Source organism: Suncus etruscus, chromosome 14 (assembly GCF_024139225.1).
Source record: "Suncus etruscus isolate mSunEtr1 chromosome 14, mSunEtr1.pri.cur, whole genome shotgun sequence".
NCBI classification, from domain to species: Eukaryota; Metazoa; Chordata; class Mammalia; order Eulipotyphla; family Soricidae; genus Suncus; species Suncus etruscus.
Genome location: NC_064861.1, coordinates 81,725,709 through 81,745,605, shown reverse-complemented (window position 1 = coordinate 81,745,605; position 19,897 = coordinate 81,725,709). Strand labels below are relative to the sequence as shown.

The window sequence follows — 19,897 nt, the reverse complement described above, 5'->3', positions numbered from 1 at the left end:
TTCATATTCTCATTCATTCTCTGTTTTTTAATAAGCTAAGGGGTGCTGGGGCATTCTCTGCCTACGTGGAGAAAAGCTAAGGGATGGGGGTGGGAGGAGTGAATTCCCTCAGCACCACCTGGGTCCAGCCATGCCTAGAGTCAACAGACTGATGAGCTAGCCAATTTTCAGGCTAAAGCCAATGAGTGTGTGTGGTTGGTGTTACAGTGCTTATCTGGAGTCCTGAACTTCAACAGGGGCAGGTCTGAAAACAAAGCAGCAGGCAGATCCCAATAAGGCTCCCCACCCAACAAAGTCCCCAAAAGGGCCCTTTGGTCTACCTGGGTCCAAGTTCTCTTTGAAGGGCGTCTTCAATGATTCTTCGGGCTCACATTCTTCCTCCTGCTCATCCTCTGTCTGCTCTCCGGGGCTTAAGGAGCCAATCTCGCTGGGGCTGGGCGCAGACACAAAGGTCGCCTGCCTGCAGCCAGGAATGAAGAGGGAAAAGGAGAGTTCTTGAGAGCAAGATAGTAAGAGAATTACTCAGAGGCTCCTGGGAATTCACCTTTCAAGTGCTCCCATAAAACTGGTGGTGGGAAATGTGTGCTGGTGAAGGGCCTTTGGACAATGCAGAGAAGGCATTATAGCACAAATCACAACAGTCAGAATTTGGAAACAACCCAAGTGCCTGTGAACAGATGAGTGGATAAAGTAACTATGGTACACGATGGAATACTTTGCAGCTGTTAGGAAAAATGAAGTCATGAAATGTGTTCATATATGGATAGATATGGAAAGAATTTTATGCTGAGCAAAATGAGTCAGAGGAAGAGAGATAGGTATAGAATGATCATAATCATTTTTGGGTATTAAACAAAAGGTAGGGGTCTGCAGTAATAGCAAAGTGAGGGTGTTTGCTTTGCACGTAGCCGACCTGGGTTCGATCCCCGGCATCCCATATCGACCCTTGAGTTTGCCAGGAGCAATTTCTGAGCACTGAGCCAGAAGTAACCCCTCCATGCTGCTGGGGTTCAGAAAAATAAAACAAACAAACAAAAGATAGTATGGTAATAATATCCAAAGACAAGAGAGATGAGGGTGAGGTGAACTGACCCATGATAGGAAGCTTGCCATAAAGATGGGAGGAGTGTGGCTAGATCCTTTATGACAATGAGAGTTGAAAACACTCACTCTAAACAAGAACTGGCAGCTGAAAGGAGGTAAAGCATGATACTATTTCAGTGACAGTTTGTAAACCATGGTAACTAAAAGGAAAAAAGAGAGGAAAAGTGTCTGCCATAGAAGCAGGTTGGGGTAGAGGTGGGGATGCGAGTGAAACTGGGGACACTGGTGGTGGGAAGTGTGAATTGGTCAAGAGATGGGTGTTAGAACAATCATCATCAACTTTGTAACTGTAAATCTCACTGTGATTCAATTAAAAAACCCAAGAAATATGTCAGGAACAAATATTGCCCTCAACAAAGCCCAAGGGTAGCTGCTATTTGTTTTTTGGAACTGACTTATATAAGTGAGTTACAAGTTTTATTTGTTTTTGGGCCACATCCAACAATGCTCAGTGGTTACTCCTGGTTCTGTACTTAGGAGATCCTATGAGGCATCAGGGATCAAACATGGATTGGCTGTGTGTAAGGCAAACACCCTACCCCCTATACTATGTCTTCAGCCTCACTGATAAATATTTGTTTGTTTTTTGGGTCACACCCTGCAGCGCTCAAAGGTTACTCCTGGCTCTACACTCAGAAATTGCTCCTGGCAGGCTCGGGGGACCATATAGGATGCCGGGATTTGAACCACCGTCCTTCTGTATGCAAGGTAAATGCCCTGCCTCCATGCTATCGCTTCGGCCCCACTAATAAATAATTAAGAAAAAAGTCAGTTAGACTCAAACCAGGGTGAGTAGCTTTCACTTCACGAATAACAAGTAAGAAGACATCTTCACTCCTGGAACCTACCCAACCATTGCCCCATCCCTGAAGGGCTCCTTGGTGCTCACAGAACACTAGGTTCTCCCAGACTCCCCACACTCCACTCTGCCATGTCAAAGCCCTTTTCATGTATTATCAACATTTTCTACACCAAGCCTGTCTCCCACCTAGGGTGGAGGGGCAGGGCTAGTCAGGACAGGGGTGTAGGAACCTGGGCTGGCTGCTCCACTTCCAGTTCTTAGTGCTCTGATGCTGCTCCTGATGGTCGATCTCCAGCAAGTGCTGCTTCATGCAGTTGGTGATCTCCGGGCCCAGGTGCCAGACAAACACACAGCTACAGAGACCAGGAGTAAAAGAAGGGTGACAAAGTGTGTTAGAGAAGCCATCTAATTGGATTGGTGTCACTTGGGTCAGCGCAATCAGGGCCCTCCCCAATCCCTGGCCCTCCTGGAGAACACCACGTACAAAGCCTAACACTGGGACTCCAAAGTCTGCCCATCTGACACTCTGGGAGAAGGCCAGAGTACCCTGCAAACCTAAGCCTGTTCTGAAGACCTCTAGACCTAACGGAAGTGGTGTGTGAAGAACCGTGGGCTCGGAGAGGGAGACGAAGGTAAATCTGAAGTCCCGTAGCTGTCTTGCCTCCCCTGATTCTCACCCACGTTTCCTTGGTGTCACCTCCCTTTGAGAGGAAATACAGGTGGCAGGTCTGAACTCGGGGTTCCCAGCAGGCATGGGGACTGTTCCTCACCCACAGCCCCAGAGGAAGCTGGGCCCACCTGTCTCCGGACACTGTGATCAGGTGACGACAGTCATAGGTGAACTTCATGCCAGTGATGATTTCTGCAAGCAGAGCAGAGGTGCTGGTTGGTGAGAAGACTATGTGGGGTGGCAGGGGGAGCAGGGGCCTACAAGCAGGAGGTATACCCACCTGAATGGCCAAACATCTTTGCAACACACTCGCCCGAGTAAAAGTCAATCACTGAGATGCTTTTGTCCGAGCAGCTTGTGGCCAAGAAGGTGCCTGAGGGGTCAATGTGGACCTGACAAAGAGAGGGGTCAAGGCCACCCGGAACACCATCTTCTCCCTCTCCAGGCAATGCTATTGCCTGGAGCTTGGCCCAACTAAAAGGTCTGGCCCATTCTCCAGGGGAAGCCTGCAAGCACGGCCAGGCCTTGGTGACAGCACAGAGCTATGTGCTAAGCTCTGCCGTGCCGGAGCTCAGTCCCGCTATGTGCGTTTGACAGTCCACAAAACAGATTCAAAAGGAGCTGCCACTTCCGAGACAGAGAAGGGCTTTGACCCTGGATTTGAGGAGGTCTGGCCTGTCTTGAAATCACTAACATGGAAGGGCTCTCCCTATTCTCATACAGCCTTATCAGTGAGGCCCATGGGGGTGCGCCGCAGTGTGGCTTTTTGATAAAGACACAGTTCCAGGTGGCCCATGGGTGGCAGACAGTAGGGGAGGGACCTCCGCTCACCTTCAGCAGGGACCCATCATCACCTTGGGAACCCTTATAGCACTTCTTTTGCTTCCCATTCACGGTGTTGTAGACCCTGGGAGGGAGTACAAATGTGGGCCCAGGGCCTTGGCTACACCACCCTCAGTCCCAGAATTCCCCTACTACTCCTACTCCTTCCCCAAATACCTGGTTTCCCTTCAGAGCATGATTTGGCAGTGCAGACTGAATGACATACCCAGTTAATGGGCAAATGGAAACAGAGAAACACCTCCCCTCTTCTCCCCCTGATCTTTTCTGTCTGTTCAGATATCCTATGCACCAGGGATCCCCAACAGGCTCCTGTCTTCCAGGATCCCTGAGTCCTCCTGGGCTCCCCTATCCCATTGAGCACACCTGCTGTCACTGCCTTGCTTCCTTGGGGACCCCTGCACTGGGCCTGCAGAGGGGTGGTTCCAGGAATGCAACTGAAGAGATGGATGAGTCTGAGTCACCGACACCAGTCACAAACCCCCCACCCCCAGGCCACAGGGAACTGGCAGGAACTCTCTGATGGCAGGAGGTGAGGCCTGTTGAATTAACAGAGAGCAGAGGAGGCCAGCTTGAGTGAGGGGCTTCTACTCACCTCACATTGCGGTCCTGGCAGGCCACAGCCACGTACTTCTGTGTGATGTCAATGTCCATGTCATACAAGGTGGTCTTCTCGGCCACGTGGTGGGTGCGCACAAAGTGCAGACCATCTGAGGACTAGCATGGTAGGCAGGGCCTCAGAGGACACCCCAGATGAGCCCTAAGTTCCGCACCCCTCCACCCCCCAGTTCACCCTGCTCTACCCTCTGGGCACTTCGGAAGTAAATGCTCTTGTCGGCCCCACAGCTGATCATCTGGATGTCTCTGGTGCCTGCAGAAGAAGAGGCAGAGCTGAACCTCAGGCAGGGCTGAACCATGCCGGGCCTGAACGAGGATGGAAATCTGCACATGTACAACAGGCCAGAGGTTTGCATAAAGCCCAAAAGTAGTGCCTGCACTGCCACTGCTATCATCGCTGAAGGCCAGCAATGCCCCTGCTTTGGATTCCCTTTTCTTTTCTTTTTTTTTTTTTTTTTTTGGTTTTTGGTCACACCTGGTACCACTCACGGGTTACTCCTGGCTCTGTACTCAGAAATCGCCCCTGGCAGGCACAGGGGACCATAAGGGATGCCGGGATTCGAACCACCGTCCTTCTGCATGAAAGGCAAACGCCTTACCTCCATGATATATCTCTGGCACCCCCTTTTCTTTTTTTGATTTTTGGGACATACCTGGCCATGCTCAGGGGGTTACTCTACACTTAGGAATTACTCCTGGTGGTGACAGGAGAATCACATCGAATGCAGAAGATTGGCAACATACAAGGCAATCTCCCCGCAGTACTGAAGACTTAAGACTCCAGCCCTTTTCTTCTTTTGATTTTTGGGTGCTTGAGGGCTGCTCCCAGCAATGCTGGTGGCCCCCACAGCACCAAAAATTAAACCCCCAGCTTCTGCATGCCACACACCAACTCTAGCCCTTTGAGCCATCTCTCTGACCCTATCAATTTTCTTTCTTCATTAAAAAAAAAAAAAGCTCCTGAACCAGTACAATAGTATAGTACTGTGAAGTTTGCTTGCCTTGCAAGTGGTCAACCCTGGGTTCAATTCCCAGTATCCCATATTGTCTCTCAAACCAGCCAGGAGTGATCCCTGAGTGTAGAGCCAGGAGTAAACCCTTAATATAATTGGTTGTGCCCCCTGCGCCCCCCAAAAATAAATGAGACAGGTCATTATAGGAGAGTCTGGCATGGTTGAGGGTGTCCAGGGAGGGACCCAGCAGAATCTTATATATCAATAATAATAATAATGGCTGAATGGGAGTGAGGAACAGAGCAATCAGAAGAGCTTCCAATGAGTAAGGGCATGAGGCTCAAGTCACACCTCCTTTGCTGACTCTGATACAGAGGTCTTGTCTTCCTCTGTAGTTTGCAGATCAGAATGATGGGCTGTTTTCCTTCCTTAGCAGGCAGCACCACACAGGCTAAGAGATGGCGCTCAGGAGCCCAGTTTACATAACCAGTGCTCTGGCAGAGACAGCCTGGCACTGCAGGGTATACAGACTGTGTGTATCTGCCCACGGCTCTGAGGAAGGCACATCATTCAAACTGGGCCAGTGTGATGGCTCGGAGGGCCCAGCTTAGACCCGGGTACCATCTCTAACACCACATGGTCCCTACCACTGAGCTGGGAACTCTTGAACACTGCTGGAGATGGCCCAAAACACACAGAAACACATCAAATCATGCTTCCTTAGCCTCAGCTAAGGCAGGCCAGGAAAGAGGAAAATGATGCTCACTGAGTCAATCCACATCAACAATGTGACAAACTTTCCTAATATATTCTATCCATGAAGACGCTGCCTAAATATATGTGTGTTTGGTTTTTTTTTTGTTTGTTTGTTTTTGTTTTTGCTTTTGCTTTTTGGGCCATACCCGGTGACGCTCAGGGCTTACTCCTGGCTATGCGCTTAGAAATAGGCCGGGCGGTGGCGCTAGAGGTTAAGGTGCCTGCCTTGCCTGCGCTAGCCTTGGACGGACCGTGGTTCAATCCCCTGGTGTCCCATATGGTCCCCCAAGCCAGGAGCAACTTCTGAGTGCATAGCCAGGAGTAACCCCTGAGCATTACCGGGTATGGCCCAAAAAACAAAACAAAACAGAAAAAAGAAATTGCTTCTGGCTTGGGGGACCATATGGGATGCCAGGGGATCAAACAGTAGTCTATCCTAGGTCAGTGCATGCAAGGCAAATGCCCTATCGCTTGCACCACCGTTCCGACCATGAATATAATTTTGGGGGGGGGGGTTTACACCCGGCAGCACCCAGGGGTTACTCTTGGCTCTATGCTCAGAAATCGCCCCTAGCAGGCTAGGGGATCACACTGAATGTCAAGATTCAAACCACCATCCATCTGCATGCAAGGCAAACACTCTACCTCCATGCTATCTTCCCGGCCCCATGAATATAGTTCTTAAGATTTTATTTTGGGGGGCCAGCACAGTGGTGCTAGAGGTAAGGTGTCTTAGCCAGAAGTAACCCCTGAGCACCAAATGGGTGTGGCCTAAAAAAAAAACAAAAAAATAAATAAAAAATAAAAATAAAAGGTTTAGGGGCCGGGAGGTGGCGCAGAGGTAAGGTGCCTGCCTTGCCAGCGCTAGCCTAGGACGGACCGCAGTTCCATCCCCTGGCATCCCATATGGTCCTCCAAGCCAGGAGCGACTTCTGAGCACATAGCCAGGAGTAACCCCTGAGCATCACCAGGTGTGGCCCAAAAACCAAAAAAAAAAAAAAGATTTCATTTTGGGTTGCACTCAGCAGTGCTCAGGGTTCACTCCTAGCAGTGCTGAAGGCTTGGACCAGGAGAGGTCGGCCACAGCTGTACTAACTCTCTGGTCTTTGAAGGAATGAGGACAAATCTCATCCCTCTGGCACCATGAAATCCTGTGAGTAATAATCCTGTGAAATCCTGTGTGGGAGCACTATAATGCCAAAGTCGACTCTTTGGAGCCTTGTTTAAGTGAAATGGAAATCTTGCTGTTCTCTGCAGCAGCAAAGGTGGCAGGAGCTTACCAGCAAACTTGATGGCGGTGATGGAGGACGAGTGGTCATCCAGGGTCTGCTCCAGGTTGTAGTTCTTCTCCACGTTCAGCACGTGGATCAGTCGGTCTCGACTGGCTGAGGCCAGCAAGGTCAGTCCTGTGGGTGCAAAGCACAGACTTGGATTCCTGGAACGATGCTTACTGCCATGGCCCCATAATTGACTCTCCAGGCCTTGCAGAAAAAAAATTGCCAGGGCCAGAACTGTAGCCAGCTTGTTTCCAGAAGAGACATCTCCTTTGTTCTGTGTCTCTTCTTCCCCAAGCCTCCAAACCTGGACCTCTCATGTCCCATGCCACCACTCTTGAGGACCCAATTCTTTTGCTTTGGGGCCACACCCAGCAATGTTCAGGGGTCACGCCTGGCTCTTCACTCAGGAATTATTCCTGGTAGACTATGGAGACCATATGGGATGCTGGAGATTGAACGTGGGTTGGCTGTGTGTCAGGCAAACAGCCTACCTGCTGTGCTATAGTTCTGGCCCTGAGGAGTAGAATCTTAACACCTACAGGAAGTACTTGCTCTGCAGTCCCCAGCACTGCTGGCTGCAGGTCCGTTTACCTGGCCTGTGAAATCTGTCCTCTAGGACACTGCTCCCTCACATCCCTCTCTGCTTAGACTACTGGCCCCACTGACCCCATGGATTCTTCCTTCTGCAGTCAGCTTTCCCTGAGTCCTTGACCCTGAAGCTACTTCCTGAGGCTTGGAGGGTGGGGGATATGATTTGCAAAAGGGCAGAGGCCAATTATGCAGAAGGCTCTGTCTGGATTTGATCCCTGGCATCACAGATACAAAAAAGAAAAAAAAATAGGACGATGTGATGAGAGATTGTGCTATGAATGAAACAATCATTATTGGCATTATAAATTACCATGATGCCAAATAAAAAAAGGAGGCTGAAGAGATAGTACAGTGGATAGGTGTTTGCCTTGCACATAGCTGGCCTGGGTTCAATCCCTAGGACCTCATCCTCATCTAGTCCCCTGAGCCTCACCATAAGTAATCCCTGAGAACAGAGCCAGAAGTAAACCTTGACTACTGTTAGGTGTGACTCAAAACAAAAACAAAAACAAAACAAAACAAAAAACAAACCCAACAACAAAAACACAAATATCTAGTATATTTATGTTTGAGGCCTAAAATGAGACCTGAGGTCTATGGGAGTTCAGGAAAGGTAAACAAAATGAGAGATTTATTTGTCTGTTTTTGGGCCATACCTGGTGGTGCTCTGGGGTTACTCCTGGCTCTGTGCTCAGAAATCGCTCCTGGCAGGCTTAGGGGACCATATGGGATGTCAGGGATCTAACCCAAACTCATTCCAGGTTGGCAGCGTGCAAGGCAAACATCTTACTGCAGTGCTATCACTCCCGCCCCTAAATGAGATTTCAAGAAAATTTGATAGTAGGACCTGAGAGATAGGAATTAGGGTGTTGGCTTTGCATGTGGCTAATTCCAGTTCAAATCCCTGGTAATACCACATTTTGAGCACTGCCAGGGCTTGCTCCTGAGCACAGACCAAGAACAGACCCTGAGTACAACCAGATATAGGTTCCTCAAAATAAAATAAGGACCAGAGCGACAGCACAGTGGGAAGACCGTTTTTCCTTGCTTGCATCTGTCCCAGGTTTGATCCTTGGCATCCTATATGGTCCTTTGAGCCTGTCAGGCATAACTTCTGAGTGCAGAGCCAGGAGTCACCCCTTGGTGCTGTGCCGGGTATGTCCCAAAAGCCAAAAAACAAACAAACAAACAAAAACAATAAAATTTGGTGTATAAATGTTGGGGTAAAGGAAAACAGAGGGGAAAGAATCAGAGCTGTAGAGCTGTAACTTAGTAGCAGAACACTTTCCTTTCATGCATAAAGTCTTAGGTTCAATCTCTGGAACTGCAAGGAAAAAAAAGAAGCAAGGAGGAAGGAAATCCAGGGTGGGAGAGATGGTGTTCTGGCTCTGCACGGGACCACTCCTGGTGGTGCTTGAAGGACCATATGGGGTGCAAGGAATCAAATCCTGGTTGGCTGAGTGCAAGGCATTATACCCTCCCTGCTATATTATCACTCTGCTCCCTGCCTACTATTCTTGCAATTTTGCTGGAGGTGCCAATCTCTGCTAAGTAATATGCCGAACTGTCCTACCTTAGGTGCTATGCTCCCTGGAGCCCAATCAGTCCCCTGGGCCCAGGTACCTCACTAACCAGAACTCCAGCTGTCATCCAAGCTCAGCCAGTCAGCCTTGATTTGTGGCTCTGCCAGGCCATCACCCTAGCGCCCTGGCATTGCCCAGCAGTAGCTCACCTGTCTCAGGCTTGGAGTACTCCAGGCACAGAATCTCAGCATCATGGGCCTCCACCTTGATCAGCTTGTCCATGAAGTGCAGCTCATGGATCCTAGAGACACACAGCACCTACTGTTCCCCGCCCGGAGTCCCCAGCCCTTAGCCCCAATACTAGGAAAGATCAGAGAGGCCAGGCAGGCAGTTTGGAAAACCCAAGAGCAGCTTGTCAGGGGTGTCTCATCTAAGCACCAAGCCTGGGTGTACTCAGGGGCTCCCAGAACCTTGAGGATCCATGACCTGTCAGTTGTCTGGGGACCGGGGACAAGTGTCCAAAGTGATACTTTAGGTGTTGAGCTGTGATCTGATCTCTCATTCCCAGAGTCTCCCACCTAGACTTCACTAGTTCTCTGCAAACATGACCAGTCAACAGACTACCAGGACTGAATGAGACTCACAACAGCTCCTTACCTTGCCGGACAGTCTCTCCTGCCTTGGTGAACCCAGGTGAAAACACAGGGACCCCCACCACAGACAGCACTAGGTCAGAGAGTGCATTATATCATATTACATTACAACTCCTACAAACTGGCGAGAGTGAGCGAGCTACTCAAGTTTCTGTCACTCACTGGTATCCACTCATGACAAAGCATCACCAGCTGACTGGCCTCATGTCGCCAATAATAAGCAGAACAGTCACCAGCATTCAGAAACGAGAATTTGGGCCAGAGAGATGGAACAACTAGGGTAAAGAGGTACAGTGGGGCATCAAACAGGACAATCCTCCTGAGTTGCACCAAAAATGATCCTTGGGCACAGGCAGGTGTGCTCAACCCCCCCCCACCCACTTATATACAAAGATAAAAATTAGAATTTCAGGGCTGGAGCAATAGTAAAGCAGGTAGGGCACTTCCTTACATGTAGCCAACAGAGATTAGATCCCTAGTATCCCATAAAGTTCCTCAAGTGTAGAGCCAGGGATAATTCCTGAGCACCACTGGGTGTAATATCCCCCCCCAAAAAACCCCCAAATTAAAAAAAGCTAAAAAACAAATAAAAAACTAAAAGGGGCCAGAGAGACAGTACAGTGGATAAGGGCCCCTAAATACTGCCAGAAGTAGTCTAGTTTCTGAATACTGAGCCACGAGTATAAGCCCTGATCATTGCAGGGTATGGCCCCAAACCAAACAAAATCAAACCAAACAAACAAGTCTGGGCTATAGTGATAGAACAGATTTAGGGCATTTGCACTGCATGTGGCCAACCTGGGACAGACCCGGGTTCGATCCCCGTATGGTGCTATCAGGTATGGTACCCTGAGTCTGCCAGGAAAAATTTCTTTCTTTTTCTTTTTCTTTTTTTTTTTTGTTTTTTGGGTCACACTCTGCATCGCTCAGGGATTACTCCTGGTTCTATGCTCAGAAATCGCTCCTGGCAATCTCAGGGAACCATATGGGATGCCAGAATTTGAACCACCAATCTTCTATATGTAAGGCAAATGCCTTGCCTCCATGCTATCTCTCCAGCCCCCTGTATTTTTGTTTGTTTTTTTTTTTGCAAGAACAATTTGTGAGCAAAGAGTAAGGAGTGGGGCTGGAGAGATAGCACAGCAGTAAGACATTTGCCTTAGATGCAGAAGGACGGTGGTTCAAATCCTGGCACCCCATATGGTCCCCCGAGCCTGCCAGGAGCGATTTCTGAGCATAGAGCCAAGAGTAACCCCTGAGCACTGCCAGGTGTGACCCCCCCAAAAAAGAGTAAGGAGTAACCCAAGCGCCGCCAGATGTGGCCCCAAAACCCAAAAAACAAACCAACCTCCATTCCCTCAAGAATTTCACAGGAAAAAACAACAGAAGATAAGACAACTAGATCCTGAACTCCCAATGCTATTTGGGAGCTGCCTCTTTAAGGGGAGGTCCTCCATCCTTCACAAATCCCAGCATCCAAAGGGTCACACAGCTGTCATATGTCATCATTAATCTGGTCTCTGGGCCAGCACTTACAGGCTGGGGCTATATATATATATATTTTTTTTTAGTGTGGGGGGTTTGGGTCATACCTGGTGATGCTCAGAGTTTACTCCTGGCTCTGCACTCAGAAATTGCTCCTGGCAGGCTCAGGGACCATATGGAATACCGGGGATTAAACCCGGGTCCAACCTCAGGTTGGCCACATGCAAGGCCAAATGCCCTACCACTGTTCTATCACTCGGGCCCCAAATTTGGGGATAACATGAAAGATTACTGCAGGGCCCCAGTAAAGCCGAGTGATCTAGCCCTTGCTCTGCAAGCACAAGGCTTTGATCTCTCCGGCATCACCCCACATGTCCATCAGCCAAGCACTGCCATTCAGGATCCCAGACACAACATTAGAGTGAGACTTTCAGTGAGCACTACAGCTACACCTGAGGCATTGGAGCAGCACACACAAACGGCAAACCTCAGCAGCACTGCAACCTGAGCAGCCTTGAGCAATGTGAGCCTGCTGAGCGAAGGCTGGTCACTGCAGATACCACACCATCACTGTTACCATTTGGGTCAGACCACATTCTTTTTTTTTTTTTGGCCACATCAGGCGGTGCTCGGGGACCATATGGGACACCGGGATTCGAACCAACCACCTTTGGTCCTGGATGGGCTGCTTGCAAGGCAAACACCGCTGTGCTATCTCTCCGGGCCCCAAAAGACTAATTCTTTTTATTTATTTATTTTTTTGGTTTTTGGGTCACACCCGGCGGTGCTCAGGGGTTACTCCTGGCTGTTTGCTCAGAAACAGCTCCTGGCAGGCACGGGGGACCATATGGGACACCGGGATTCGAACCAACCACCTTTGGTCCTGGATCGGCTGCTTGCAAGGCAAACGCCGCTGTGCTCTCTCTCCGGGCCCAGACCACATTCTTTTTTTTTTTTTTCTGGTTTTTGGGCCACACCCGTTTGATACTCAGGGGTTACTCCTGGCTATGAGCTCAGAAATCGCCCCTGGCTTGGGGAGACCATATGGGACGCCGGGGGATCGAACCGCGGTCCGTCCTACGCTAGCGCTTGTAAGGCAGACACCTTACCTCTAGCGCCACCTTCCCGGCCCCCCAGACCACATTCTTAATGCAAGAGGTATGGGGTACTGCATGGCCCCTTGACTATCATCAGAACAACCCCCATAGTAACCCCAGAGAGCTGGAAACAAAGCCAAAACAAAAACCTTCAAAAACCAAATTCCTCTGATCTGCAAAGCCCATGCAGAGGGTTCGAGTGGTGGAACACATGTGCATGTCTGGGTTCACTCCTCATGCCCCCATGCCCTTTCACCTCTCCCAGGTGTGGTCCTAACTGCGAGCAAAGCACAAAAACCTCACCTTAATTCTCTGGTAAGCAGAGTCTTAGTCTTAGCTTTCAAATGCCCCATCCTCTTAGCACCTCCCTGAGACCACTGGGTTCTCCAAGCTCCTACTGGCATCTTCTCTGAGGCCTCATTGGGGATACCTGGGTCTAAAGAGTGTCACATTCTCTTGCCCATCCACTGTTGTCATGACCCCTGCCCAGCATGGTGATCCTGCCAGATACCCTACCCAGCCTTCTGGAAGCTCCTTCCTAGCTGACCGAAAGGGGCCGGTTGTAAAAGACTACACACCACCACTAATTCCCAATGGGGACACAGCCTGAATCTATCATTGTCACCATGACCCGAACCCAGTGGGAGAGGTGCCCACTTGCCTCAGATTTCCACTTCGGTCGCCTGAAGCCAAGTGCTGGCCGTCAGGACTGACCTGCATGACTCGCACCCCAGCTTTCACCTCCATGGGTGTGGCACTCTCGCTGCCCCGGTCTGGGAAGTGTGACAGGTCCTGCAGGTGTTGGATGTCATTCTCTATATACACGACCTTCAGCAGGGTCTGGAAGAGGACGTGGGTGTTGCGAGGAGCTTGGAGACTCCCTGCAGTGCTGTCTCCTGAGTCTCTCCTTCTTCATTAGTAGCACAATGCTACTTCAAAAAAATGCTTATGCTGAGGCTAGAGCCATAGGACAGAGGGTAGGAAATTTGCCTTGCAAGGCCTGCTTGCTGGCCATGACTGACCAGGATTCAATGCTCAGCACAGCCAATGTGCCCCCCCCCAAAAAAAAAAAGAGAAAAGAAAAAAAACATAAAACAGAAACAAAAAACTGATGTCCTGGGGACTTTTTCCAGACAAATGTCCCCCCATAAGGGAAAGCAGCTGGAGGTATATATAAAAAAAACAAACAAGATCCAGAAACAGCACAGCAGGAAGGGCTTTACCTTATATGCGTCTACCCCAGGTTCAATTCCCAGCATCCTATATGGTTCCCCAAGCCTGCCAGGAGTGATTCCTGAGCGCAGAGCCAGGATAACTCTTGAGCTCTGCCAGGTGAGGTCTAAAAACCAAAAAAGCCATCCATCCAACCAACCAACCAAAATATATATATAGTGTGTGTGCACGCTATTCTGTGTATGTGAAGGGTACATCTGGCAGTGTTTTTTTTTTTTTTTTGTGACACACTCATTGACACTCAGGGGTTACTCCTGGCTATGTGCTCAGAAATTGTTCCTGGCTTGGGGGGGACCATATGGGATGCTGGGGGATCGAACTGTGGTCAGTCCTAGGCTAGACTTGCAAGGCAAATGCCTTACCTCTAGCGCTACCACTCTGGCCCCACATCTGGCAGTGTTAAGCAATTACCGTATTTTCCGGCATATAAGACGACCCCCTAATTTTACAGTTAAAACATAGGTTTAGGCCTATATTTGCTGTATAAGACAGAATGTTCCTGTGCTGCAACTGTATCTTCCACAGTGAGCCAATCACAACAAGAAAAGGTTCAAAGGTTCTACTGTAATAGACTTTCTCTCTGACTCTGGCCAATCTGAGCAGGCTTTTTACAGTATAGATTCGGGTCCAGAACATTGTCTAATTTGCATGCATATAAAGCCTGCTTGGATTGGCTGAGTTACAGAGGTAGTCCGAGCAGCCTGGCAGTGATTGGTGCAGGATCAAGTTGGAAAATTCGTTTTGTGGCAATATTCAGACAATTTTCGTTTAGCGGCATATTGAAACATTTTTCGGGATATACTCGGCATATAAGACGACCCCTGATTTTTGGTTGACTTTTTTTGTTTCAAAATACGCCGGAAAATACGGTATGTAGTGCTGAGGATCTAAGCTAGGACTCCCAAATACAAAGCAAGTGCTGAGTCCTTAAAAAAAAAAAAAAGAGAGGGTACTCCATTATGTCCTCAGGTCCAGGCTTAAAGTAGAACTCTATTTTTTTTTCCTAAAATATTCACATGAAGCCACTCACATTACTGAAAATGTTTTGTTGCCAGTGAGAGTCAGGTCTGCTTCCCATGTTCCAGAAGCGTATGGTGTTGTCTGAGGAACAAGTCAGAAATGATCCGGATGGCAGACAAGCTCTCTGGTCTTCAAACTCAGGATACACCTGTGGTTCCCAGAGAACAAGCAAAGGAAGATTTATTACAACCACTCAATATTTCTGTGACATTTGGGTGAAAAAAGTTATAAAATGCCATCTATGTTAAAAATAAGGGAAAAGATGGGGCCGGAGAGATAGCATGGAGATAAGGCATTTGCCTTGCATGCAGAAGGACAGTGGGTTCGAATCCCGGCATCCCATATGGTCCCCTGTGCCTGCCAGGGGCGATTTCTGAGCATAGAGCCAGGAGTAACCCCTGAGTGCTACCGGGTGTGACCCAAAAACCAAAAATAAATAAATAAATAAATAAATAAATAAATAAATAAATAAATAAATAAGGGAAAAGACAAAGTGCTGTCATGATTGTTTATATTCCATCTTCTGGGAGTTATAAAAACATCTCTACAAATAAATTTCCACTAGAATGGGCAGCCAATTTTTAAAAAAAGAATCACTAAGCACAAAAGGAAATAAGGTACTATAAGCAAGAAGCAGCAGGAAGAGTGTACAGCTCTAAATACTAGCAGTATCAGACATTATAAATAGAGTGTGTTGGAAAAATAAAAGAAATCTTTAAGTGGGGGGGGGATAGAAATGTGGTGCAGTGGCAGAGCATATATGCTTTGCATGTGAGAGGCCCTGGATTCAACCCCTAATACCACAAAAAAGAAAGGGAAGTACAGAGTCAAACTGAGCAGCAGTCAAAAAAGGAAGGGTTCTGACTCACTCCTACAGGAACTGAGCGAAAGTGTTCGGTAGTATGATCCGGAAGTGGTTAAGCAGTTAGGGTCTTCCCTGTGGCCTCTCAAATTGACCTGTTGGGAGGCTAAAGTGACAGACAGTACAGTAGGAAGGGTGCTTGCCTTGCATGCAGCAAACCCAGGTTCGATCTCCAGCACCACATATGGTCCCTAGACCTCCGCCAGGAGTGATCCCTGAGTGGCCCCAAAGTAAAAACAAAAACAAAAAACTGACCTGCTGGGGACTTTTTCCAGAGCAAAAGTCCCCCATGAGGAAAGGCTGTTAAGGGTGAATGTGGAACTTCACTGAAAGTGATGTATCATAACTTTGAAAAGAATTAACAAAACAGAAGATGAAGTGGTTTTCTGTCAAGTGTGTAAACCTTTCCCAAACCATACAAACTTCTAAAATATTCAGGAAAAAACTAGAATCACCAAAGAAATGAACAATAGAAAGGAACAAGGCTAAATCCCAAAGTTATGCTTTTAAAGCCAAAAAATAAAAAAGCACACAGAAATGCATTTCCATAAAACAGATAAAAGTACAACTGAGGGGATAGAGCAATAGCAGTGTGTAGGATCTGTATGCCTTGCACTCAGCTGACCTGGGTTTGATCCTTCTATGGATCCTGAGCACCATTAGGAGTGATCCCTGGTGCAGAGTGCAAAGCCAGGTGTAACTCCTGAGTGCTGCTGGCTATGACCCCAAAACAAAGAATAAACAAGATTTTTTTTTTTTTTTTTTTTTTTTTTTTTGGTTTTTGAATCACACCTGGTGGCGCTCAGGGGTTACTCCTGGCTCTACACTCAGAAATTACTCTTGGCAGGCACGGGGGACCATATGGGACACCGGGATTCAAACCAACCACCTTAGGTCCTGGGTCGACTGCTTGCAAGGCAAATGCTGCTGTGCTATCTCTCCAGCCCCTAAACAAGATTTTTTTTTTTTTGGGTCACACCAGACAGTGCTCAGGGGTTACTCCTGGCTCTATGCTCAGAAATTAATCCTGGGGACTTGGGGGACCATATAAAATGCTAGGATTCGAACCACTGTCCTTCAGCATGCACGGCAAATGCCTTACCTCCACGCTATCTCTCCAGTCCCTTTCTTTGTTTTCTTGGTTGCACCTGGCAGCACTCAGGGGTTACTCCTGGCTCTGTGCTCAGAAATGGCTCCTGGGGGCTGGGGGCGTCATATGGGATACTGGGATTCGAACCACCATCCTCTGCATGCAAGGCAAATGCCCCACCTGCATTATTATCTCTCCAGCCCCAAACAACAATTTTTTTTAATGATAAACCATTCAGGTTAAAGGATGTAGAAAAAAATCCCCAAATATATATTAAAGGTAGGCAGTGATGATTCAACACTCAAATAATAGGAATCCATAAAGAAAAAAAAAATCAAGGGAATATAAAACACAAATGATCTAATAGAAAATTCAAAATATAAAAGCCTACACCAAGATTAATTTCTTAGGGACTGGAGCAATAGTAAAGTAGATAAGAATACTTGCCTTGCATCTAGTGAACCCAAGCTCAATCCTCAGCACCCAGGAGTGATCCCCGAGCGCAAACTGTAAGCCCCGAGCATTACCAGATGTGGCTACCAAAAAGCAAAAAGATCACGAGGCCACAGCAAATAGGGCATTTGCTTTTATGTAATGGACCCAGGTTTGATCATTTCATATGGTCCCCCGAACCTGCCAGGAGTAATTTCTGAGTGCAAAACCAGAAAACCTCTGAGCATTGTTGGGTTGGCTCCCAAACCAAACAAAAAGACCAATTAAAATTAGGAAAAAATATTCCCTTCAGCTTCTAAAATATAAAATGAAGTCAACAAGTGGTAGTGTGTTAATCTGTGTGTGTACATGCGTGTGTTCTGGCTTCTGGGTCACATCTGGCGGTACTTTAGGGTTTCTCTCAGTGTTTCCTGCGGGACAATGTGAACCTGGGGATCAAATCTGACCTTCCTCCGTGCAAAGCACACACCCTATCAGATGCATTATTTCTCTCACCTGACCCAAAAAATGCTTTAAAAGGGAAAGACACTGGGCCGGCAAGATAGCATGGTGCCTTGCATGCAAGAGGTCGGTGATTCGAATCCCGGCATCCCGGCCTGCCAGGAGCGATTTTTGAGCATAGAGCCAGGAGGAAAAAAAGTAAATTTTCAGATTGAGCTTAATAATAACTAGATATCAACATAAGGAGAAGCAACAGTTGTTTGCAGATTTAAGAGTCCAGGGACCCAAAACATAACAAAGAAAATGAAAAGTTATAAACTTGATGAAAGATGTAAATCAACATGTTCAAGCTCAAAACAATAAAGTTCCAAGTTAGAATAAACATAGAGACAAACATAGAGACATGATACATTATTGAAAATCAAAGTTGCTCTCCCTCCCTCCCTTCATGCCACACCCCGCCCCCTCCACTCCTAAAAAAGTCAATGAAATAATCTTGAAAGCAGAGAGATAAGCAATTTGCTCTGTACAAAAGATTTTTTTTTTTTTTTGGGCCACACTTGGCGGTGCTCCGGGGTTACTCCTGGCTGTCTGCTCAGAAATAGCTCCTGGCAGGCACGGGGGACCATATGGGACACTGGGATTCGAACCAACCACCTTAGGACCTGGATCGGCTGCTTGCAAGGCAAACACCGCTGTGCTATCTCTCCCGGCCCTGTACAAAAGATTCTTAAGAAATTAACAGTTGGGGAGGTAAGGTGTCTGCCTTGCAAGTGCTAGCCAAGGAAGGACAGTGGTTCGATCCCCCAACGTCCCATATGGTCCCCCCAAGCCAGGGGCAATTTCTGAGTGCTTAGCCAGGAGTAACCCCTGAGCATCAAACAGGTGTGGCCCAAAAAAACAAAACAAAACAAAAATTAACAGTTGAGGGGCTGGAGAGAGAGCATGGACAAAAGGCATTTGCCTTTCATGCAGAAGGACAGTGGTTCGAATCCCGGCATCCCATATGGTCCCTGGAGCTTTCCAGGAGCGATTTCTGAGCATAAAAGTCAGGAGTAACTCCTGAGGGCTGCTGGGTACGACTTAAAAAAAAAATAAAAATAGGGCCCGGAGAGATAGCACAGCAGCGTTTGCCTTGCAAGCAGCCGATCCAGGACCAAAGGTGGTTGGTTCGAATCCCGGTGTCCCATATGGTCCCCCGAGCCTGCCAGGAGCTATTTCTGAGCAGACAGCCAGGAGTAACCCCTGAGCATCGTTGGGTGTGGCTCAAAAACAAAAAACAAAACAAAACAAAACAAAAATAAAAATAAAAAAACCCCACAAAACCCACAAAAAAAGAGAAAAAATTACAGTTGAGGGCTGGAGCCATAGCACAGTGGTAGGGCGTTTGCCTTGCATACGGCTGACCCAGGACAAACGCGTGTTCGATTCCCAGCATCCCATGGTCCCCGAGTCAGGAGTGATTTCTGAGCGCAGAGCCAGGAGTAACCCCAATGTGCCACTGAGTGTGGCTCAAAAACAAAAAAGGAAATTAATAGTTGAGCGCTGCAGAAATAGGACAGCAGGCAGGGCCACTTGCCTTGCACCCAGCTGACCTGGGTTTGAGCCTGGGTACCCCAGTTAGTCTCCTGAGTGCAGAGCCAGGAGTGATCCCTGAGCCCTAAATACTGCTGGGTGTGGTTCCAAAAGTTACAAGGGTCAGGGTACAGAACCGTAACCCCGGTTCAATCCCTAGAACCACGAGTATCACCAAGTTTAGCCCTTCGTGTTATTGCTACGGTGTCCCTGGTGGTCCCGAACTCTGTAGGGCTATCTTTGTATCCTAGCACTGTTAGCCCCCAATGGTTAAGTACTGCTGGGAGTGGTACAGGGATATGACGCAGGTAAAACCAACACTTTCTTTTTTGTTTTTTTTGGGCCACACCCATTTGATGCTCAGGGGTTACTCCTGGCTAAGCACTCAGAAATCGCCCCTGGCTTGGGGGGACCATATGGGACACCAGGGATCGAACCATGGTCCTTCCTTGGCTAGCACTTGCAAGGCAGACTCCTTACCTCTAGCGCCACCTCACCGGCCCCTAAAACCAACACTTTCAACTGTTCCTCAGCAAAGCAAAATAAGTACATTATTAAAAAAAAAAAAATCAACAGTTCTGTAGCTGGCAAACAAGTTGGTCAAAACAAATTGAAGAAATTCATTGTCAGCAGACAATGAATTCCTGTCCTACAGGAACCATTAAAGGGCATCCTCCTTTGGCTTGCTCTTTCAAGCCTTTGTTTTCCCCTGAACATATCTCCCCCTCCTTCCCTCTCTCATTGTTTGTTGGTTCTTTCTCTCCGGAGAAACTCCTGTTCTCTCTCTTGAACACATATTTTTCCCCCATACTACTATGTCCGTCCTTCCTTCCTTCCCTTCCTCCTTCCTTCCT

At 48.0% G+C, this 19,897-nt stretch overlaps 1 protein-coding gene across 1 annotated transcript in view; it reads right to left on the bottom strand.

Moving 5' to 3' along the window:
• The window catches only part of WDR62 (WD repeat domain 62), a 50,928-nt gene that overhangs the window by 10,154 nt on the left and 20,877 nt on the right, over nt 1–19,897 (bottom strand). The window contains exons 10-20 of the mRNA XM_049787464.1: nt 14,633–14,770; nt 13,031–13,209; nt 9,344–9,435; nt 7,024–7,149; nt 4,220–4,287; nt 4,012–4,133; nt 3,408–3,483; nt 2,857–2,968; nt 2,705–2,768; nt 2,137–2,259; nt 321–460 (exon numbers count right to left, since the gene is read on the bottom strand). Coding sequence (XP_049643421.1) covers nt 321–460; nt 2,137–2,259; nt 2,705–2,768; nt 2,857–2,968; nt 3,408–3,483; nt 4,012–4,133; nt 4,220–4,287; nt 7,024–7,149; nt 9,344–9,435; nt 13,031–13,209; nt 14,633–14,770 — 1,240 coding nt within the window. The remainder of the gene's footprint in view (nt 1–320; nt 461–2,136; nt 2,260–2,704; nt 2,769–2,856; nt 2,969–3,407; nt 3,484–4,011; nt 4,134–4,219; nt 4,288–7,023; nt 7,150–9,343; nt 9,436–13,030; nt 13,210–14,632; nt 14,771–19,897) is intronic.